Source organism: Alligator mississippiensis, chromosome 10, assembly GCF_030867095.1.
Source record: "Alligator mississippiensis isolate rAllMis1 chromosome 10, rAllMis1, whole genome shotgun sequence".
In the NCBI taxonomy this organism is placed as follows: Eukaryota; Metazoa; Chordata; order Crocodylia; family Alligatoridae; genus Alligator; species Alligator mississippiensis.
Window position 1 is genome coordinate 26,677,968 of NC_081833.1, and position 23,693 is coordinate 26,701,660.

Sequence of the window (23,693 nt, forward strand, 5' to 3'; positions counted from 1 at the left end):
GCTGCCTTTGTTTTGTTTGGGGGTTTTTTGGCAACAGGGGCAAGCTGTTGGCTCCTATTCAGTGTAGGGTCCACTGCAACGGCCAGGTCTTTCTCTGCAGCTGGGACAGTCATCCCCAGCCTGGATCTGCTCTGCTGCCTGCCTGCGCCAGGACAATGGGACCTCGCCCGTTGCCTTTCAGCGCTGTGGACGACAGCCCACTCCAGGGTCGCCCCCTTGCTAGGCTAGGCCAGGCCGAGCGGGGCCCCCGGGCAGACCAGGTCCTTTCCCTCTTCCCGGGGCGGTGCACAAACAAGCCCTCCGGCGGGTCCAGTGCTCCTGCACAGCGCCAGCCTCCACCCGGGGCCCCACGGCGCTCCCACAGGCCGCGAGGCGGGAGTCCCCGCCAGGGGGAGCCGGAGCGCGGGCCGCCCTCGCCCAATCAGGGACCGGTGTTGCTCGGCGGCCTCTCAACCGCCCTTGCTGAGGAGGCGGGGCCGGAGTGCAGGAGTGGCAGCCGGGCTCGGCTACTCGGAGCGCGCCCAGCGCCGGGGGGTTAGGGGGGTGGGAGCGTACTGAATTTGCGATTAGCTGAGCGCATCTCCAGGAGGCGGGCGAAAGGGGCGCCCCGCCCTCCCGAGCCGCTGGGCCAATGGCGGGGAGTAGTGGAGTTAAGTTGCACCAGCAGCGGCGACGGGAGGTTGGCGGGGCAGGGAGCGGCGGTCCCAGCCCGCCCTGGCCCGGTGTTGCCCCTCCCCCCCCTTTCCACCATGTCGCCCTCGCGGCCCGGCCCCCTGAGGCCCCGCGCCCGGGGCTGATCCGCCCCGCCCTCCCCGAGCCGGGTGCGGCGGAGCCCGCCATGGCCGGGGCCATCGCGTCCCGCATGAGCTTCAGCTCGCTGAAGAGGAAACAGCCCAAGACCTTCACGGTGCGCATCGTCACCATGGACGCCGAGATGGAGTTCAGCTGCGAGGTAGTGGGCCCGTCCTGTCCCGCCCGGCCAGGGGTGCGCGGGGTGGGCCGCCTCGGAGGGGAGTGCCCCTGGCCCCGGCCCGGCCCTTCCCGCTCTGCCCTTGCTGCGGGCACGCAGGCGAGCGGGGCAGGCGGAGCTGTCCCGGCGCCTCTGGCTGGGGGCGGCCTCCTGCCCACTTGAGGGCTCTCCCTGCAGCCTGCGCCCACTTGACCTGTGCCCCGGGCAGGGCGCCTGCACTGAAGCGCCCTCAGAGCCTGCGCGGTCGCTCCCCGGTTGAGAAGCACTGCTCCAGCGCACGCTTGGCCGAGGTGGTTTGGGTAATGATGATCCCGCCTCAAGCAGGGGGTTGGGCTAGGTGAGTTCACCAGGTCCCTCCCAGCCCTGCGGGCCTATGAGTTCGGAGCTGCTGGGTCCAGAGCTGTTCCTAGTGGCCATGGGCATCCCCGGACCGGTGCGCTGCATCGGTTTTGAGCAGCGAGCGTAATTGTTCCATCCTTGTCTACAAGCGGTGCGTTCGTTTGAATGCGCTCAAATGTGCTCCCAATCCACTGTCTCCAGACCAAGTGCGTGAGAGGTCAGGAAGTAAATACTTAAATGGTGGTGGGTGTTACCTAACCCTGGAAGATGTTAGGCAGGCCCTTGCAGAGCCCCTTGCAGTATCTTGCCCCTAGAGCATGTGTTTGGAGGTTTGCAGGCTGGCATGTTGTATACAGCATGTGCTGGCCACAGACCCTCATGGTGCATGTGGAGCCCATCGGGCATGGCCTGCACACAGTGCTAGGGCTGGAGCCAGCATGTGTGCTACACACAGTGGGTGGGACCAGTCTGGGGCATGTGCTGTGTGCACCACGTGTGCTGGGCTGGCCATGCACACTGGATCCAGGGCTGGTCTGGATTGAGCCACAGACCAGCTGTAGCATGCAGGTCTGGGCTGGCATAAGTGCCACATACATCATGTGCCCTGGACTGGTCCTGTGCTCCACATGCTTTGTGGGGTTGGTCTGGGGCACGTACTGCACAAGATTGCCCTTGAGTGCTGGATCTCAGGCTGGTCTGGTTTGGGCCTGTAGACCAGCCCCACACGCCAGATTTGGTACAGGGCTCTTCCCTGTTATGATGGTGGGGATTCAAGTCAGGTCATTAGTTGCTATTCCTGAATGCCATGATGTAACTTGGGTGATCTTCTTTTGTATGACATTTCAGGATTACAATGTTCATGGATTAATATCTAAATTTGATAACCATTAGACTGCTTTAGGGGTAGCTGCATGGATTGATTTTTTTTTTTATTTTTTTTTTAGATTGCCATTAAATATTTAATTTGACAGTCGTTTACAATGTGTTACACCATCTGAAAAATCGCACCACAATTGCAACCCAGATTCTTTGATTCTCTATTTATGGGGTAGGTGTCCACATTTTCCATTAAGTGTCTGGATGTGATTCAGGGAGGACCAAATCTTTCTCGATAGGTCAAATCCTGGCTGGAGAATTGCAGGGTCACTGACTACGTATTTTTGCGGCAGGTTGGTATTCTCCCAGGTGTCCCTTCACTGTTCTTTGGTGCTCGTTATCACCATAGAGCTTCTTGGTGTCTTTCCAGAAGCTTTTTCTCGGTGGTGGTATAGTTGTCTCTGTGAGGGAGGTTCCTAGAAGCAATTCTTCAGTGACTCCCTTAGCTAGAGTAAAGGATTGTCTCTTCTGCAATATTGCTGCACATTCATAGATTTTCAGGGTTGGGACCTCAGCCTCAGGCAGAGAAATTATGTGTCAAAAATAATTGCTGAAAATATTGTGAAAGGATTGAACATCAGCTCTGGGTCACCAGTAATGCAGGTACTCTACTCTCTCCTAGCCCCTAAAGGTGATCTTCTTGCAAACCTACTGTGCATAGTAAGTAAATGGAAAGCTGTGAACAAATCTGAGTAATATTAATGTTTACAATGCTGAGCAGCAGACTCTTGGAATGACTGTGCTTGGGGGTATGAAAGGACCAACTTTTAGGCTAAGTACAGATAGTCAAGAGCCTGAGGCCGAATCCATTCAATCTTTGCAGGTTAGCCAAAGTTGTGTAGATTAAATCAATAAGCAACTGAATGGGTATTCATTTTGATTTTGAAAATGCAGCCGCATGCCTGCAGTAGCCTAGGCCAGAAGCCAAGGGGTGCTAGAGCACACCTCCCTGGTCAGCAGGAACATATAGCTTGGGCCAAGGCAGGCCTGCCCTCCCTATGGGGGGCAGAGGGTTTGTGGAGGAGGTGCAAAGCATCCTGGGGTGCTGGGGAACTGAGAGTTAACTTGAATCTGGAGGGGATCTGGACAGATGTTCAATAAACTGATTTAATCTAAATCAGTTAACTGATATTACATCCATCCAGGTTTATCTTAAGCTGGTTTCAGCCATTTTGAAACTGGTTTATGTGCACTGAAGTTGTGTTTATGCTACAGATTTGAGAGAGTTTCTGATTGCTTATACTGGTTTCTGTGTAATTTCTGTCCCTGGTCTTAATGAGGGTCTAGCATCCGTGTGCATTTGGCCATTCTGCCCCTGTATCAGTTGAAACATCCCAACACATTAGCTGGCCCCTGGAAAGCTTTATTTGATGTGTAATGCAAATGATTAACTGCCAGATTGTAGATGGCAAATCCTGGAGTTGTAGGATCAAACTAAGGAGCCAGCATGGTAAAAATAGCAATTTGTCCAACATTTGCTGGGGTTAGTTTGTATTCCAGCTTCACAGTTTGCATGATACAATTGATGCTGCTTACTTTTGAAAGTACCCAAATAGGAGTAGGCAATTACAGAGGCCAGCAATAAGATTTAAAGCTATTACCAGATGCCAAAGAGCAGGAGACTTACAAACAGCATGGAAGAGGATTTAGAGGAAGTATATTGTTTAAATCTGGGACTAAAGCAGAAGATATAATTTTCTCCGCTGCAGGATGTAGAGCGGTTCTCTAGGGTGATTGTCTCCAGACCTGTCTAGGGTCTCCATTTTTTAAATTAGCCTCCAGATAGTTTCAACTATAATTCAGTGGCTTCCTCCTTGTTTTCTCCTCTAGCTATGCTAATTATGGGGTGGGGTTGGGGTTGAATCTTCTGTTCGGTCCATGTCTAGGTGCTGATAGTGCACTCTGCTCTTTAGCCTGTGTTGTTTTCTTGCTTTCAGAAGGTAATGATAAAAGGTTGCTGCCTTGGTAGAGGGTCTCACTAGATTCCCTGGTCTTCTCTTCCTTTCCCTTATCATTTTTATGACTGAGAAGAAAAGTTTTTCAAATGCTTCTTAAAACTTGGAATTAATAAGAATTCCCCCCTTTAGTTTCCTATTCAGCTCAAGTATTAGACAAAACAGCTGGGTACAGAATGAATGGTTAAAGATTCGGCTCTTCTTATTCTTCAGTTGAGGGCTGAAAAAAAGCTTCAGTTACGCTCACAGTTAATGCTGGAAGGGAGCTCATGGGTCAGCTAGTCTGCACAAATGCAGGATTTGCTCTTCCTATACCCATTCTCTGGTCTTTCAGGAACCTGCAGGAGAAGGGGACTTGATTATCATCACTGGAAAACAGCATCCCCTGTTCCACCAAGTAAAAAAAAAAAAGCAAACAAAAAAACAACAAACAAACAAACAAAAAAACCAAACATTTTCAAACCTTCTTTGTACATCCTAAGCAGAGAGAGCATGAACTCATTTGTTGGTTGCAATTGATAAGATGTAAGTTTAGTATCCATTCCAACATTGTCCCACTCCTGCCTCACTTAACCCAAAAGCACTTGAATGGGTTTTCTCCCCATTTGCTCAAATAATAATATATTGCACTTCAGCTGAACCAAGCATGGAAAATTTATACCCAAGGGGGTACTTTTTCAGAAAAGTTATGAGTAAAGCAAAACAAGTGCAGTTTATAACTCTAGACTTATTTTGCAGCCATAACTACAGCACTTGCTACCAAGCAACCATTAGAGTAGACCTTTGCAGAGCTTGAGTTATATTGGATGGCATGGCTTAAATTTAACATGGTTCCCTTAAAATGCTCACCAAATGTTTCCTGTGAAGATGATGAATACAGCTTTCAAACCCCATATGGTTTATTAGCCCTGTCTACTAGATGAAAAGTGTTTAAGAAGACATGCTAGCTAAAGAGCTTTTATTGCTTGCTCTTCCATCTGTTGTTTCTTTGCTACTTCCATTTTCTAGCTCTCATTAAACAGTTTGGCTTAGTGGTTGATATTTAACCCTCTTGAGCCTAGCTTCTTGTTGCTATGTATACTAATGATCAGTGAGACCTCTAAATTGGTTGGGCAACAATTGGAATCTTGCTGGACTTTGCATTTAAAAAACATTTTTATAATGTCATGGCTCCAATTCACACCCTGAAATTACTTCAGTGCGGTTACCTTGTAGGTTTTATCAGTGGCAAGAGGTATAACTCTGTGTTGGAGGATGAACTCCTTTTATCCTTATAAGAGGTATATTATACATTGCATCAGGCAGGCTTCCTGCAACTCTCCTGCCCGTGTTTTTCCAATTTGCCATGGAGGAACCCCACTGAGGGGAAGAGAGGAGTTGAGTCTTCCTGGCCTAGTCAGTTCTTGTTCCGCCTATTAAGAATGCTAATAATAATGCTGTTCAACGCCAAATGGTGCTTTTTGTAGCCTGGTAGCTAGTCCTTTCATGTAGGTTGTAAAATATTTGTCAGATGGCAGGAACCTGCTGGGTTGGATTTGAATTGGTGGCTCTTAGCATCTTCAAATGACTCCTCAAGGGAAAGGCCTGCAAAGTCCTAGTTTTGTCTCTGCTAATTGGCTTTCACAGCCTTTCCTGAATGCATAGAGAGGAATTGACAAGACCTGCATGAATCGTCCTGCCTGGCCTCACTGCGGTCCATGTACATGCTCTTGTAAAAAATAACATATGCAGGAGCACACATGCAGTTTTGAGTACCTCAGCAGGATCTTGAACTGTGGGAATGATAGAGAAAGGAGGAACTATTAGTCTGGTGGTAGCACATCAGCAGTGACATTTCTCCACAGTCCCTCACAATGTTCCCTCTAAGGTTTAGTGATCCGTGAGCAATCCTGGCTGGGAGTGTGTGGGTATCTCAGTTCCCCCTCCCTCCTGCAGCAGTCTGTGGCTGGGTTGGTGCGGGTGGCAAGTGGCTGGATGTGAAGCAGGGTGAAGGGGGGGAGCATCGGCGTCTCCTTGCCACGGCATTGGGTGTCTCCCCAGGCTGGTGCCCAGGGGCCATGGCCCTCTACCGCCCCTCCTGTGGGTATGCCACTGTGTACGTGGCATTAAAAAGTTATTGTGCGGCATGATTTTTTTTATTGTGCGTAGCTGCGCATGCGTGCAGCTTAGAGGGAATGCTGGTTCCTTGTCTAGGCCAGAAGCAATGTGGAAGGATTACTTGAGCTGTGGATCTCAACCTCTTTAGGCTGAAGTTGCACCTTGGAAAAATCCCAGCTCTGAATTTTCACTTGTACCTTGACTACAGAAAAATAATAAAGCAAATCTGTTGCAAAGAACTCAGATCATAATAGGTCAACATGATTTTAATGCTTTGGGGTTCTATTTGAAATCTCTGGGTTTATCTTGTCAATCATGTTTGCATACTTAACACTGCAAACATTGCGTGGCACCCTTGAAAGACTCTCAAGGCACCAAAGGGTGCTGTGGCATCCTGGTTGAGGATCACTGTACTCTAGGGGCTTGTGTGAGTGAACTGTAAGCATGTTCTGTAGAATATGGCCTGTAGCCATTTGAGGAGGGAGGTCTTGGGAGAACCTTAAAGGCATGGGGGAAAAAAATAATGCCCAGTTGTCCAAATTCACGTCTGAGTAAGTGTGCTGAAGAGGCTTTCTCAGGGTGGAAAAGAAGGTTGTGACCCTAAACAGCAAGTCTTTGGAGTGAGGGGATAAATGTGGTTGTTTCTTAGAGATGCCCATTGGGGGTTTCTTTTTTTAGTTGGGCTTCTTTGTGACGAATATAGTCCTTCCTCCATACTGGCTGGTATGTGAAGGACAAAGGGCAGTTCGCTTGTATAGGAAGGGAGCCCCTTTGTGACTTGCTAGTACAGGGTTTCCCTTTTCAGGTGAGCCAGATCTGTCTAATGCAGTGGTTTCCAAGCTTTTTATGGTGAAGATCACATTTTGTAAGTAAAGGGCACCCCAGAATCTACCGCCCCCTGGCCCCCATGCCTGCTCCCCTGCCTCCCGGACAAGCCACCTGGGCTCTGACCCCACTCGCCCAGCCTGGCCCGGGTTCCGGGCAGGGGATGTGGCTCAACCCAGCCACGTGGGTCCTGCTGCTCCCAATCATGGAGCCTCTGATAGACTGAGATCGACTGTCAGAGGCTCCGTGATTGACCAGTCGACCACTGGTCTAATGGCTAAGCAGGGAAGCACTCCTTTCCCAACCCCTTATTCTCTTCCTCCCATTTCCTTATCCCTCTCTTTGTGCCTGCCTTGCTTGACCTTTCACCCAAGTTCTGCTGCCCAGTGCAGGACTTCCTATTGCTGTTGTAGGTGTGAAATGTTTGGAAGGATGAGTCAGTAATTTACTGAGATTTGTAAGCTTTCTAGGACAGAGCAACAAGATGGCTTCTGCACAGCACCCAGCACAGTCAGGTCCTTGTCCATATAATCACTCTATAAGCCCAGTTAAATAATAATTGAGCAGGCAGAGGGAAGGATTGCTGCCAGAGTTTACTTAAAAAAAAAACACCCATGTAAATCCATAGTGATAGATGCAGCCTGGGTGTGACTAATTGTGTGTGTTGGCTGAGCAAGGAGAGCTGCTCTGATGGTGCTTTGGACCTTCAGTGGAACTCCTGCTGGTGAGCCTGAGTGGCTGACAGCTTCAGGTGTAAGCACAGCTTGGGTGAGTCTGGGAGGGTACTGGTATTTGGGTGGGGGGCAGGATAGAAGCATGGAAAGTTGATTCTCTGTCTTCTCCTTTTGATGGATCCACTAAGTCTTGTAGGAGAGTGGAGCCTGTACTGCTGGTTGTGGTGGGGCCATGAGCTTATCCTTCCCCTCCATCTTTTCCTGTACTCAGCCCCCTCTGCTCCACCCCCCAGCCCTTCTCCTCTTACCCTTGTGTATTGCTTTCCTAAACCATTGGTAACTTCATAGATGTGATCTCCTGCATTTCTTTCCCATGCATGCTGCTTCCCTCCATCCTGTCCTTACTTTTTGTTATCCTTGTTTTCAGCATGAGTGAGTGTAAACAGCAGGATATGCACTGTAGTTAAGTATAGAAGTGAAGAGTTTCTGTGCCTGGGATAGTTCTGATGTTGCAGGTTAATGCATGGGTTGGATTGGATCTTGACTGGTGGTTTCCTTAATTTGTATTGATCATGTGAGGAAATGCACTTGAACAACCCTAGCTCTTATGTAACAAAGTGTGTTTGCATGGAAATGCCATAGTCATTCCCCTTGCTTCTTCAGCACCTTCCATCAAAAGATCTCGGAGTCCTTTGTAAGCCCTAATGAATGGGCAGCCTCCAAGAACCTTGTGGGAGTCTCCTGTTTTTAGAGACGTGGCATGAGTGGTTAAGAGCCAGAGCCAAAAAGGACCAAGATGCTTAATGTTTAGTGTAGGTGGAATCCTCATGCCTGCATCCAAGCAAGCAATCTGCAAAATCCTCACTACTTAAGTAGGCAGATGAGGAGCTACAGGCTCATGAATTTCCAGCAGTAAAGTTTCCCAGGCATTTACAGCTCTGCAGTTGTGTTTGCCGAAAGGTACCACCATTGTAGCAGAGCTGAGCATCTCAGCGCTTGTCTCACAAGAAAGGTTATTTGGGATTTGCCAGCCAGGCATCCCTCACCAAAGTTTCCTGAGGGGCTTCAACTGGTAGGTGTGTTCAGAATGTGCCTAATGCGTGTTGTTAGCATTTTCAGTATGGTGTCCGGGGTGCTTTCTGTTATGACCCAAAGGGTATGATTGTGTGTGCGCTTCGGCACTGCAGAATTATTTCCCGCCACAAGGAGCTTTCTTTGCACGGTGCAATTTTCAGTTGCATAGAGAGAACCCCCGTGCAAAGGAATTACCGCCATTCGCATGCAAATTTGTTTCCCACTATTGGCTGTTTCTAAATTATTCCCACGTGGCGGCTAGCGATTGGCTTGCTAGCTGTATAAGAGGCTTGAGCGGTTTCCGCCTGTGCGCGCCGGGTCTGACCCCGGGTCGCTTTCGTCGCTCTGCACGCGGGCTGTGGCCAGCAGCCCGGGCAGGCCGGGTCAGAGAGGGCGGGCGCCGAGCTAGAATTAGGCACAGACACGTAACGGTTGATTTTAAGATTATTTTACTTACACCGAGATGGTCGTGGTGTAGGCTGAGAACTTGCTTGAGTTGCGGTTACAACAAAAAACACGAACACATGTGGAGGTTGCAAGGCTCCACGCAGACAAACTCTGGATGTCCAGGACAAGCGCGCATTAAACTCGTCGTTACGTCTTATAGTAGGCTCCGTTCGAAGATGGGAAGAGGTGGGCGGTGGATCAGGCCGCCAAACCCCTCTGAGCGACACACAGGGTTTCTATTACCCTGCCGCGCACACCCAGAGTCCCCACGAGATGGATGCGGAGTCCTCTTCGGCTTGGGCGGAAACTGCTCAAGCCTCTTATATGGCTAGCAGGCCAATCGCTAGCTGCCACATGTGAATAATTTAGACCTAGCCAATTGCGGGGCACAAATTTGCATACAACGAGCAGGAAACCTTTGCACCGTGCATTTCTGTGCTGCAAAGGAAATGCACCCTGCAAAGATGGCTGCAAAGTGGCGGGAACACTCCCCTGCACGCAGGTTCTCTGCACAGCAGAACTCCTCCGTGCAACGAAGCGGTATACCCACGGGGATAATTCTTAGTGCTGAAGCACACACAAAAAAAATCAGACCTCTGGGTCATGACATCCCCCCTTGCTGAAGGCACAATAGAATTATACTTCAAACCTATCATCCGGGTTATTCATAGCTCTGTCAATGGTTCGCGAAACTAAACGAGCAAAAACAAAATCAGTCAACAATAAAAGTTCGTCCTCAAGGGATCGAATCAAATAATAGCCGGCGCGCACACACATATACATAAAATCACATTCATAACAAAAAACTGAACGATCATGACTTCGGTGGGCGTCATGGTGGAATTGCTCATCAGGCCTTTGTTCCTCTCGGTGATGTTGTCCCTCTCATGGCCTCTCTCCACCATGCACTCCGAATTCCAGATCTGTAAAAGAACTCTCTTAAAATGGTTATTCAACACTATCTATAAAATCACACAGGACCGCACGATAATGCAGTCAATTAAACTTATCAGTACTATTAAATACAAATATATAAACACGATTTTATACTGGACAGCTCTCTTTCTTTTCCGACTCAGCAACTCGATGAAATCGTCGATGAGTCGTCGTCGCCTTCTTCTAGATAGTGAAAACCTAACTCGTAGGCTAGCTGCCATTGTCCCACGTCTCCTAAAATCCGAAGCTGTCTCTTATTAAGTCCAGAACGCTGCAGGAGGTATCCAAACATATATCTCTCCTCCTGTGTTCTCTGGCGTAATACTGGACGCTCGGATTCGCGGTGTTTCGTGTTCTGAGCCTCAGTCGGGCGTTGACACTCCCGATCACTGGATAGTCTTGGCTCCATTAGGACGCGCAGTCTTGACAACTGATGAAGGAGACTACTCACAGGATGATCGACCAGTGGGTTCAGCACAATTCGCAGAACCACGATGTTTCTCTGCCCATAAACTTTAAGACAACTATCTATGCTGTCGAGAGTCACTGGAACGGTTCCAGGGTCTCGCAGGTGACGATGAGGCCACGGTCGCATTCGTTGGAGCGGTGTTAGTCCCAACGTGCATTCTCTTGGGTTCCAGGTGCAGTATGAAACTCTGGTAATAGCCAGTACAAGCTGTTCTGCACCGGTGTGCTCTGGTCGGTTGTTGTGCCATGTGTGGGCCTTCTGTTCAATCACTCCTGCCACAAGCGCTGGAATCGGAATAGGCCAATGGACGCTAAACGCCACCATGTCGGTGTCGGTGACATGTCCCCTACTCCATGAAGCTTGTCTCACCAAGAAGCTTGCTTCTTCCTAGTCCAGGAGGTCGGACCCAAGTTCCATGACCAGACGTCCCAACCACACAGCCAGAGTTTCGTCGGATCGTATCCTGGATTCTCTACACAAATTCTGCAGTTCGGCTCTGGAACAAGCGTAACAGGTGGTAGCTTGAACTGCACTCTGCGGACCAACGACTGGGCTGCTTGATACTGCAGGCTGATCAATTTCCTCGTGAGTTGTCATTGCTGTTGCTGTTTCTGTTGGAGCTGCAGTCATTGTTACAGTGGGAGTCGTTGCTGTCTCAGGCGGGAGGGGCGGATGCACTCCTCCGCCCGACTCCCCCTCCCTTCGGCAAAGGGGCGTGGTCGGCGGAACTGACGCTGCGTCGCTGGGCGGAGTTACTGGCCGAACCCTCGCGGGCTCTCCCGAAGCTCCATCCCTCACTTCCGGCTCCTCCACGCGGTCTTCCCTCTGCTCGGCGCCATCTTGTTGGGGCTTTTCAAGATCCCCTTTCTCAGCCGCTTCTCCGACCGCTCAAACGGCCATATGCAGCTGGGTCTTTAAGCTTAAAGTTTCAGTCATTAAATCAGCCATAGTTTGAAAAGCTGCATTCAGTTTTCCCCCCTTGTCGCACCATAGGACCATTCTCTCATTTACAGCGCGGTCCTCCGTCTCCGGGTCTTCGTGGAGCTCGGATGGGCGCTCTCGACCCCTCAGTCTGGGCACCACCATACACGGGGGAAACCAGCCGATTGGCATCATCTCTCCCATCTCTCGGGCACACCGCGAGCAACGGACACACTCCCGGGTGGGGGTCGGGCTTCCTGCGCTCGCCGGGTCGACTTCGGCAAGGGTCACAGCTTCGAGGGGCCTATACAGGACCCGCTTATCGCCCATGATACACCCGAACGCCGCGGGGTGAAGATATATCTCTTTCCCTTCCAGGGCTCCGACTTCTGGAGTTCCCTTTTCTCCCCTTAACGAAAGGTGTCCATGGACACATCTCCGGCCCGTTCCGCCCGCCTGGTGGTACGCGAGGTGCGCCTCCAGTTCTCTGACGCTTGCTACGCTGCGTCTCCCACTTCTCCAAGGGCACTTCTCAACTAATTCTAACTCTAGCGAGCCCTATCCTGATCCCGTCGGTATGTGCCGCTGTGATCCTGATCCCATCCTCGTTGCCATGTGCGCGCCGGGTCTGACCCCGGGTTGCTTTCGTCGCTCTGCACGTGGGCTGTGGCCAGCAGCCCGGGCAGGCCGGGTCGGAGAGGGCGGGCGCCGAGCTAGAATTAGGCACAGACACATAACGGTTGATTTTAAGATTATTTTACTTACACCGAGATGGTCGTGGTGTAGGCTGAGAACTTGCTTGAGTTGCGGTTACAACAAAAAACACGAACAATCACGTGGAGGTTGCTAGGCTCCACGCAGACAAACTCCTAGGACAAGCGCGCGTTAAACTCGTCGTTACGTCTTATAGTAGGCTCCGTTCGAAGACGGGAAGAGGTGGGCGGTGGATCAGGCCGCCAAACCCCTCTGAGCGACACACAGGGTTTCTATTACCCTGCCACGCACACCCAGAGTCCCCACGAGATGGATGCGGAGTCCTCTTCGGCTTGGGCGGAAACTGCTCAAGCCTCTTATATGGCTAGCAGGCCAATCGCTAGCCGCCACATGTGAATAATTTAGACCTAGCCAATTGCGGGGCATGAATTTGCATATGACGAGCGGGAAACCTTTGCACCGTGCATTTCTGTGCTGCAAAGGAAACGCACCCTGCAAAGATCGTTGCAAATTGGCGGGAACACTTCCCTGCACGCGGGTTCTCTGCACAGCAGAACTCCTCCGTGCAACGAAGCGGTATACCCACGGGGATAATTCTTAGTGCCGAAGCGCACACACAAAAAATCAGACCTCTGGGTCATGACACTGCCCAAGTTGGAGATTTCCGGGGAGGACCTCATTTAGGAGGACTCCACATCCATCTCGTGGAGAACTCTCTAAGCGCGCTGTGGAGCCTAACAAACCGCGCGTGTGCCTTAGAGGAGGATACAGGGGCCTGATCAACCTCTAGCCTCTCCCCGTCGCCGCTTGATCCCTCGACGTACCCTTCCCTGTGCGCTCGTGGAGAGTCACCTTCTGGACTCTCATCGTGGTATCCAGAGCTCTGTCCAGGTTTAAGAGGCTCGAGTTTTCTACGGGTCTTGTTCGTGCGAGTTTTCTTTTCGTTTGTAACTGCAACTTAAGTGAAGTTTTTCCTGCCTGCACCGCGACCATCTACGGTGTAAGTAAAATAATCTTTAATCAACCGCTATGAGTCCGTGCCTAATTCTAGTCCGCCGTGCCGAATTCTCCGACCCACGTGCCAGGGCTGCTGGCCACAGCCTGCCGCGCGCCCCCGAAAGCCTCGGACTGCTCCCGGCCCGTGCACTTTCATTCTAAATCATGATGAGAGGAAGAGAAGGAGAATGTAGTGGTTGTTCCCACCTCACATAGGAGCCTAACTTAGGGCTGCAGGCAGGTGCCTGAGTCTGGAAGAGGGGCAGGATGTCAGATACACTCCTTTTGCCCCTTCCTTTTGGCTGGTTTAGGTGTCCCCCTGCTTAGCATGTTTTTAAATCCCATGCTGAGGTGCATCATTTTTCCCTATGCAGTGTAGAGGAAACTTAGGCACCTTACTCAGTTAGGAGTTCCACTTGCAAGAGCTAGGTATTTTAAACCCTCTGTGGACTGTTCTTAACTGGCTTGTTATAGTTGTAAGTCAGTGACAGACCTGGAAACAGCACAAAACAACCCCCCAAAAAACGTGCTTTCCCAGAAGAAGCAGCATGATAGTTCAACCTGGTTCCTCAATGTCTGTATAGACCAAATGCTTCAGTGGGGCTTTCTGGTGCTTTTATTTAATAGCTGCTTCAATCAGCTATTAGATAAAAGCACCCCAAAAGCCCCACTAAAGAGCCTGATCTGTACAGAGGTTGGACAAGCTGCATCCATTTAAAAGAATGCCTCTTATGGGCATACTCTGGGCTCAGCACTGGAGCTCACTGAGTTTCAACTAAAGCACAGTCTTGTTTTGCTTTTATAATATCTGTAAGTAGCCTAGAAGTCCTGACTTGTGGTCTCCTTTCATCTCATTTTAACCTAGGCTCAATAGAGGAGTAGGTTTTTAAAGTACATTCTGATTTTAAATCAGTTCCTTACCAATTCCCAGATGTGTATTTTAGGAGATTAAATCTGCTTTGCATCTGTCTGCATTGCAAATAATGTCTCTAAATTAAACCCAATTCTAAAATAATTTATAGAAATGGAAACTTAATCTCTTTTACATTGTGATGAAACTTAATAATCACATTTAGGGTTTTACTATAAAGACATGTAATTTGTTTAGCAAGATCTTAAAGGCACAAATTCAATGTTTCCCCTTTTATTATTTTCATTATAGTCATTTGTGTGTGACAGCTAATGAATCAAAAGCATATTAGGGATGGATACACATACTTGTGTACCTCTTAAATTACCACATATAGCTAAAACTGTTTGTTTCACCATCCTGAGAATTTGGTCAAGACTTTTTGTGTTTAAACAATTTTGTACAGATAACCTGCTTTGAGATCAAGAAAAATCTTAGTGAAAGATTACATTTCTGTGTAGTTAGCATGGTGATAGGGTGTAAGCTGTCTAATTCATGTAGCAATGGTACCTCAGTTCTGTCAGTATCTCTCCAAGGGGTAGCAATCAAATGTGCAGTAGCAAAGATCTTGGACCACAAGTGGGGACCTACCCAAGTTGTGGTGAGACTTTTTGCAGCTCGCTTGCTGTGTGCAATTTCGCAGGCATTTCCTGACAGCCCTGCCCCATGCTGCTGATTTGTCTCAGGATGCCTTCACTCAGTTTACATTATTACCAGGGATCCTGGTTTTCCCTGATTAAAAAATGGCAAATTCTCAGATAAAACCCCCAAACCCGTAATTAAAATTAAAGGCCCCTCCACGGTCATCCATCCCCTGGCCCTACTGGTGCCCCTCACTCCCTCACAGCAGACCCTCAGCCCTAATGGTGCCCCTCACTCATGCTCCTGCCCCTCCAGCCCTGCCAGAGGGGCCCCCAGCTGCCAGGGCCATGGGGCCAGGGACCCAGGTCTGCAGCCTCTGCCCCTGACGGAAGGCAGTGGCTGCTGCAGGAGGAGCACGGAGCCAGCTCCTCCCTGCTGGCTGGCTCCCAGCTGTAGTGTGCACTTCCAGGGGCAGGGGGAACCCGTGCCCCCAGATCTGTGCATGGGTGGGGCAGGGCAGGGCAGGGGTATGTTGCAGGCTTGTGCTCCCCACCCTGCTGCCCTCCCTGGGGCCTCTGCAGCACAGCATGTGCAACTGGGCGCTGCAAGGCACAGTGGGGCTGTGCAGGAAAGCTGCTTGACCCTGTGAGCTCTGTGCTGCCCTGGCGACACTTCCCTTGCCCGCAGGGGCAGCAGTGAGGGGAAAACCCCACGCCACCCACACACACAGGGGAAGTATCGCCAGGGCAGTGTCTAGCTCACAGGGGCAAGCAGCTTTCTTGCGTAGCCCTGCTGTGCCCTGCAGTGAGTGCCATATTTCACATGCTGCACTGTGGAGGCTCTGGGGGAGGGCAGCAGGGCAGGGAGCAGAAGCCTGCAGCGCACCCCTGCCCTGTACACAGATCTGGGGGGTGTGGGTCCCCCCTGCCCCCCAGGAGTGCACACTGCAGCAGGGAACCCAAACAACCCACTTGCAGCCTTGTCCTGCTCTCCGCTGGGGCTCTGAAGCTGCACGTTGCGGCCCCAAGCCCCACACACTGCTAAGCAGAGCAGCAGCCCCAGCCTTACCCAAATCCCTCCGTATGGGGGCCTCGATTCCCCACCTGCAGAAGCTGCTGTCCAGGCTGCCTGGGGCCATGTGCATGTAGATGTACATGGTGCCCCCTGCCTGACTGCCCTCCTCCTGCTCCCCCCCCCAGCCCCTTGCAGGCTGGAGTTGTGCCTTACCTGCACAGGCCTCGCTGAAGAACTACAAAATCCATGGGTTTTTCTGCTAAAATGAGATCTTCATTTTACTTCAGTAAAGGGGGAAATCCCTGGTTTATTTCTGTGGGAAATAGAATACCCGGATCCCTGATCATTACCACTTTTTTTGAGTTTATTTCATGGGGAATTGTGACCAATGCTAGATTTCCCTGCAATTGTGGACAATACTGTTTCTGCAAAATGTGTGGAACTGCAGTTTGGGTAGATCCCTAATCATGAGGCCATAGTGGCTTTTTGGGGTTATTTTTCTTTATAATCCCAAGTGCTCTACAGGTATTTTTTTATTTTGTTCATTCTGATTTTTTTTTTCTTCTTAAATGAATTGGATCATATTGCAAGTTCACTTTCCCAGGCATTTTCATGCCTCATTCCCTCCCTTCCTCTACCTTCCCAGAATTAAGACCGGGTTAGTTGTTTTACTCCCTTATTTTCTGGCTGACAAGAGACCCTGCTTTTTTGGTTCTTAACCTGTGTGTGTCCTTTCCTGCCTTTAGCCTCTTCTTTCCTTTGCAGTGTGGTTTACTGCTGTGTCACACTTTCACCTTGTCTAGGGCAGCCTTTTTTATGGGGTTCCCAGTTCACCCCTTTCTGTAACAGCTGTGAGCTTGGACCCCCAGGTTCTCTTTGAATTGTTATTCTGCTGAGATGCAGCTTTTGCCTCAGCCGGTTCCCTGACCTTAATATGTTGACAGCAGGAGCTTTTATGGATCTTATGTTAAAAGTGAGCTGCAAAGCTCTACAGCAAGTAATTGAAGCTCCCAAACCGGTAACGGGATACAAGTTTGAATAAATGTATTTGTCAATCTAAACTGGCATCCTGTTACTGGTTTGGGAGCTTAAATTATTTCTCTTATTGGTTGTAAAGCTTTGCAGTTCACTTTTAAGATGACAGGACCAACTCTTGCAGTGTGCAGTAAAGGATTAGCATCTGCCTTTTCAGGAATTGGGATCCAATATTTTTGCTTAGCTAAGCCACCTAGACCTGTCATCTCCAAACTGTAGAAAACAAAGGTTCTGTTTAAGGCAATTTCTAGGGCCAAACTTGTGTCCCTGGGGTTGCCTAAGAGCGGGGCTAGTGGTATAAATTAGGGCAAAGTCTGGTGCTTGGTGTCTAAAAGAGGTGACATTGGTAAATGTTGTCTATCAACAGTCCTTCAGGGATGTACCAATACTGGTAGCAACAATGGCCTCTCTTAATGCGGTGGAGCTTCAGCAAACAGCCAACAGATGACTCGTTAGGGAAGAACCTGTTGTTGACAGTAGAAGCAAATATTCTTAAAGGAAAGAGAGAAAAAATAATTCTTCCCTAACTACAAAGTGAATTTCAATGAAGTCCTTGAGATGCCAACTGGCAGATTGGTGTTTGATTCTCTCGTGCTCTGCAGCTCTAAGAGTGTATTGAAATTGCATGCTTTTTGGTTACTGCTGATTTTTTAATACAGGAAATGGAGAATGGTGGCTCCTGTTCTCATTTTGGTTTTGTGATAGGTTGAGGGGGGAGTACTCTGAAGGAAAGCAATATTTACTCTGAATTTGAGGAGTGTGGGGTGGACAAGGGGATTCACAGATGCTTTTTGTCCTGTCATAATGCAGCTTTGTCTCCCCTTTTTATGTTTGTATGAGTTGCATGAAATGTACTATGAATGTAGCTTTTCTGCATCTCCTTTGGCATTGCCTTTTCCCCTGGAATGTCCTCTTGGATTCTGTACACCCCATCTCTACCTTTTCCTTTCTAAATGTGCATTCAAAATTGTCCTTTATATGCCACACTCTTCTAATTCCCTGTAAGCTGTGACAGTTTTAGGAAGCCTGTTGGATTCCCAGTCCCTGTTAATTGGAAAAAAAAAAAAAAAAGAGAGATTCATATTAATTTCTCCTTCAATCTGGGGCAGGTAGTAGTGGGCTAGCTCCCAGTAAGGGGGTGACCTGGCCCTGTGGTAGGTTGGGAGATGTAGTCTGGCCTTGTGTGAGGAAGGAGATGGCCAGTCCCCAGCCTGGCCCAGACCAGTAGCCCAGGGCTTGGGAATTTGGGGGGTGCGGTGGGGAGGGCTGTATTAATGGTTGCCCCCTCTCCCACCAAACTTCCAGATCATATCTGTCCCACAGGGCTCCCCATGGAAGTCCCACAAACTGGAGGTTAAGCACCTGTGATCTAGATGAACTTAATCCTGTCTTGGTTCAGGAGGCTGGGCAATATGGTCTTCTGAGGTCCCTTTTTGGTGTTAAATTGTGAGATAGCTCTGCTCTGAGCGCTTTGATTGACTGCAGTACTAAGGTACAAGTTCTTTCAGATAAGCATGCCTCAGTCAATTAAGGCCTTTATAGGCAAAATTGTGTTACTGACTCCTATCTAAGTACGTCAGGAATAACTACTGAAGTCAAGACAGTAGTACAAAATTTCTCTACCACTTGAGTTTGGCAACCTGTATTCCCAGGAAGAAACTTTCCTGACCCTCACATTTACCGGTAAGGGGAGTCTTAATTATTCATTGCATGTTGTTTTGAGAGAGTGGTGGAGGAAACTTGACCTTGTAAGGGAGTTTTGGCCATCTGAAGTTATTTCTGAAATTCTTTTTTCCCCTCCTTATTCTCTTAGAATTACAATAATCAGTGCCTCGGCTCAACTCTCTTTGCTCTTCCCCCTGCTGAGTTGCGAGTTACTGGTTGAGAAACGCTACGGTAGCATATTGGTGTCAGTAGAAGATTATTCCCTATGCTTTAAACTACTCTTAAAAACCAGCAGGCAGTTGTTACGGGTACTGCAGCAGCATGGTAACGTTGCCAATGCAGTACTTTAATATAACATGGAGGCAGCTGCATGCTATACTAATTTTGGTCTCCAGATGGATTTAAGGGTAGATGAGGGCTCTGCAGCTTCTCTAAGCAGCTGGGGGACCACATAGTGTGGAGGTCTTGGCAGCATGAGTCCTGGGCCTCTTGCCACACAGATACTCCCTGCTACTTCATGCAGGTACCTCATCCTCCACCCTTGGCTGCAGGCTTCCCTGGCATTGCAGGCTGTGCTGGGATGTTGTGCCCAGCCCATGAGGTAAGGGCAGGAAATAGAAGCTGGAAGAAGGAGGGGGAGCCTGGAGACTCCATTTGCTGCTGCAGCTGGAGCAGTGGGGGTACAGCAACAGCTGAGTAGGAGCCTGGGGGCTGCCAGCTAACTCCTTGGGGGCCACGTGTCCCCCCATAGCCCACCAGTTGGGCAACCTTGATTTAGATCCATGTAGAACACATTGCGGTCCTGTCAGGGTGACCAAGACACAGATTGCAGGAGCAAGGGAAGTCACCAACTGATACTCAAGGTCTGGGCCAGATTCAGATGGAAAGAAAGAGCTATTTCCATTTGCTGCCACTTGATCTCTGCTCTGACTTTCACACTGCAAAATCAAGTGTGTTTAAACAGTGAGCAAAATCAGGCATAGTGTCTGTTGTCTTTATTGGCATCCCTTCTGGGTACTTTTCTCCCCAGCCTGCTCTTTTCACTCCTTATCTGGATTGAGCTTCCATAGCTCACCTTCTTCCATATCCTAGCTTGTCTCAATCTCAGGCAGACACTGAGAAACATGCTTGACTGCACCATCTGGGTTGATGTACTATGGCAAGTTTTCAGCCTCTGTAGTGGTTAACAGAAATAGATTTTAATTAAAAACTCATTATCATGTTGTCGTATAACATTAGTAAATAAAAATAACTTACAGCCCCTTCTTGTGGCTTGGTAAGTGCCAATTAAGTATTTGATAGCTCTTTATTGTGAAATACTGAAGAATATTTAATATCTTATTTTTGGGTTGCTATCAGTGGTTTTTAAATCAAAACTATACATAGTACATCAAGGAAAAATTCCACCATGTTTTTGAAATTCACCATGATGGGTGAATATACTTCACAGGCTTAGATTTGCCTCCTGTGAATCAGTGAGCTGCTTTGGGAGTCCATCTCATTAGCCAATGCCCAGCTTTGTACATATGACCTTCCTTTTTTTACAACACAATTCATTTGATTTATTCTCCATGTTTAGGAAACAGGGCAGTTAATATTCAGCTAGGTTTATTTCTCACAGCTCTCACCCTACCTACCATACACCAGTGCTGAGTTTTGCCAATGATTCCTACCTTATCTTTATCTCTCCTCTCTCTTCTGTTTTGTTTTGCCAGCTCTGTTGCTCTTGACACTTGTCTCCTTCCATATTCCAGCATTATAACAGCTTCCTGTCTCTTCAAAGCTCACTTCATCAGTGGGGTCTGGAAACACAAATGCAGCACACTTAAGACTAAAACTGTCTGCATCCTCACTGTCCTGACCCCAGTCCTGCACGTACCAGATTGGGCCTCGTTGTCCCAGCCTTGACTCCCCGTGCTGCAGGGCTTGAAATTTGGCTGTGGGGGGGTGATGGCAGCACATTTCTTTGTGACTCGAGTAAGTTTGATTGGCATCATGTAAGCAAAAAAGGTGGAACAGCACAGCATTTATAGTCAGAGTTGATCCTTCCTTGCCCCTTACACAGCAGTTGCACCCCCTTGTATCTTGGTGTATATTTTCACTAATGTTTGCCTTCCTTGCTTTTTACCCCATGCTAATTATGCAAGCTCAGCTAACCTTCTTGTTTGTGTTTACTACTATTCTGCAGACTGTATTGGCCTAAGAAGCAGTCTTGACCCTTGGAGGAGGGCTATCATAGCAGAACAAATTATCTTACTGATGGTTCATTTGCTTGCTGGTTGCAAATGGCTCTTGGTGCAGGGTGTTCTGTTTTCTGTGGAAAAATAACTTTCTCCTTTAACAGAGGAAAACACAGGAAACCACAGGTTTCCCCTTGCAGACTGGCAGAGTTCCAGCCTGTGAGGGGCTGCTTGGGGTGGGGAAAAGGTGGGATGCAGGGGGCACCATGTGCGTGTGCACATAGGCACATGGTAGTCAGGCAGTGGTGGAGAGCAGCTCCCACAGCTCCCTTCAAGTAAGCCTGTGGGGCTGGGGGCAGGAGGCATAGGTGACACATTGGCAGGATTGGGGGGGGGCACAGGCCACATGGCAGGGGGCAGCACAGGCGACAGATTTTTTAATTGGAGAATTTACAATTTTTAAACAGAAAACCAGGATCCCTGGTGATTAAATAACATAAACCCTATTAATAGATCCCAAATCTGACATCGCCACTGGAGAAAATGATTGTGCCAAGACGCATGCTGGAAGTCCCCTGTTTCAGCAACTGGCTTTGGAGTTTCAAGTGCTTAGTTCTGTTTGCTTAAAACACTCTGTGTTGATAAATTACAAGCACTCTGCATTTAGTAAAGATCATAAATTCCAGCTCCGCAAAATAACAGCCTTGCAGCACTTAGTCCTGTTTATAAAGTAGTTCATCCACGTATTCCTCCAAGACTTGCAAATATATCTAACAACCACGTTAAGATAAAGTTAATGGGGTAGTACAAAGCCACAAATGCAAGACCATTCATTCACAAGCCTCTGGCTCAAAAGGGACATTGAAGGAGTGTGTTGTACCTGGCTCCTTTCTGCCTAGACAGTAGCAGAATCATTGTGGGTCTGTGTTTAGATTAAGGTCACTCCCCTATTGTTGTTTTTATTTGGGGATTAATGTTTGTTATAGCTTTATGGCAACTATTCTAATGTATGGCTGAGATTTTTTTTTTTTCGGGTGCTTGTAACGATCATTGCGTCAAAGTTTCTTATCATTGCAGGATGGGGGATGGAGGTGGGTGGGTGGCAAGAAGTACTTCTGTTTGCCTCCTATATTTTTTTTAACCTTCACATGGGGGGGTTAATAATACTTGCCTGTCAAGTGGAGATGATATGCAGCTTGATTCATGAATATTTGTAAAGCATCTTGAGGTCATTGGTCAGAAGCTGCTGGTAAGGTGCAGAGCATTTTGGCAGTTTGAAAGCGTGGAATGAAATCTGAATGTATTGAAATAAACTGCAATCTAATTTTCATTTTAATTAAGGTAATTAACCATTGGGGGATCACATCAATATGATGGTATGGCTGAGAATTTTAACACTGCAGTAAGAATTTTCAGATGTATGATTGTCACAGCAACCATAACTGTGTCTTTGTGTGTGTTAAGGCATAAATGTAACAGCATAAATAGTCATTCAAAAGGCATGTTAATATGCAGGGGTCAAATCACAATTGTAGGGGGAACATGCTTAAATACAGACTATCAATATTTTAAACTGAGCATAAGCGTGTTCCTGGGGAGGAGAGAGTCTTTGAATTTCTTTACTTGCCTTAGTTAATGCAGTACTCAGAAATGAGGATTTTAAAATGGGTTTCTGAACGTAATTATATAACTGCAAATCATTTGTAGTCGGCCGACTGGTTTAAACTCCAGCTGGGAAGGCCTCAGTGTAGTTTGTAGTTTAAAGCACAGCTGGAGTTTCAAAACATTGATTCCACAGAGTATGAATCTGCATCTGTGGATGAAAGCCTCCCATTGACAGTGTGCGGTAGCCTCCATTTGAAATGCTTTCTTCCCTGTCTCTTTGGATGATGGATAAATGTTTGTGCGCACACACTCATTTGTCCTTTAAAACAATAGGCTTAAAGTTTGCCTTAAAAAAAGCTGATGTTACTTTACAGAAAGCAGTTTAGTCCTAGTTAGGAAATTAACCCCTTGCTAAAAATGATGGTAGCCTGGATCTGTGTCCTAATGTATCAAGTTGTATCCCACTTCAAGAAGAGGGAAGGTGTTTGAATGTAAGGTTTTATGATGGCAGCACTGGAAAACCAGTTCTTTCTGGTGTCTTTCAACTTCAAGGTCTTGATTGTATCTTATGTGAATCACAAAGTAGCTCTTCCAGGTCACTCAGGAGTTGTGTGCATCTGAGTGCCTGTCTCCTGTTCTTTGGGACATTTCAGTAGTGTTTGTGCCTGCGTTAAGAAGAGAGAAGAAAGCCGTTGTGTCTGATGCAGAACACCAGCTGAGTAATGGGCCTGGACTATTCCTTGATTGCTTTGCCCACAAGGTGGCAGTGTATGACAGCAGCAGCAGAGCTGGTGTCCATGAAGAACAGTCTGTGCCATGTGTGGCATTAATATTGATGCTGTCCAGGTGGTACCAAGATTGAGGAACAGTGACAAGAAGATGTGCTGATATCCTTTTGCCTTAGGGCTTCAGAATAATGGCCATATGTCCCTATTCAGTAGTCTTTCGTTTTGTGCAGATGGAAGACCAAAGTGGCTTTGGCATATTAGAATTTCCTGTTTTATATCCCTCTTTACCTTCCTGTTCCCACCACCTTCAATTTGTAAAAATAAGACTCTGACAACAAGACTGAAGCAGCTGGGGAGTTGTATGAAGGACGTGGGTTTTGGGTTGGAGCATTTTTATCAATTCCAGAGGTTACTTTTGTTAACAAATGTTTCCAGTGTAAATTGTAGTTCTGTTCTTTATAAAATTGGCCTTTTGTTACTTACCCCATCTCCCCTTGTGAGTTCAGGTTCAGAGCTGCTGGCTCTAATAACAAAAATGGATTTTGTTGCTTGTTATTCCTGTTAACCCTATATTGCCACAGTCTCTGGGCAAATGAGCTAGATTTTACCTATCAGAATTTTTAAAAAGTCCCAGCTGTACCACCCATATCTGCAGTGTGTCACCTGTGAAATCTGTTCTAG

General features: G+C 48.1%; 1 protein-coding gene across 5 annotated transcripts in view; it reads left to right on the top strand.

The window, feature by feature from the left end:
- The first annotated feature begins 673 nt into the window (after positions 1-673).
- NF2 (NF2, moesin-ezrin-radixin like (MERLIN) tumor suppressor) overlaps positions 674-23,693 on the top strand; it is a 76,317-nt gene continuing 53,297 nt past the window's right edge. For 2 of the 5 annotated variants that reach the window (XM_019493670.2, XM_006265829.4), the window contains exon 1: positions 674-952. In XM_019493670.2, the coding sequence (XP_019349215.1) occupies positions 839-952 (114 nt within the window). In that variant the 5' untranslated portion in view covers positions 674-838. Of the gene's footprint in view, positions 953-2,270; positions 2,358-23,693 lie in introns of those variants that run through there. The other 3 variants (XM_014593609.3, XM_019493669.2, XM_059713587.1) reach the window with 2 other exon arrangements.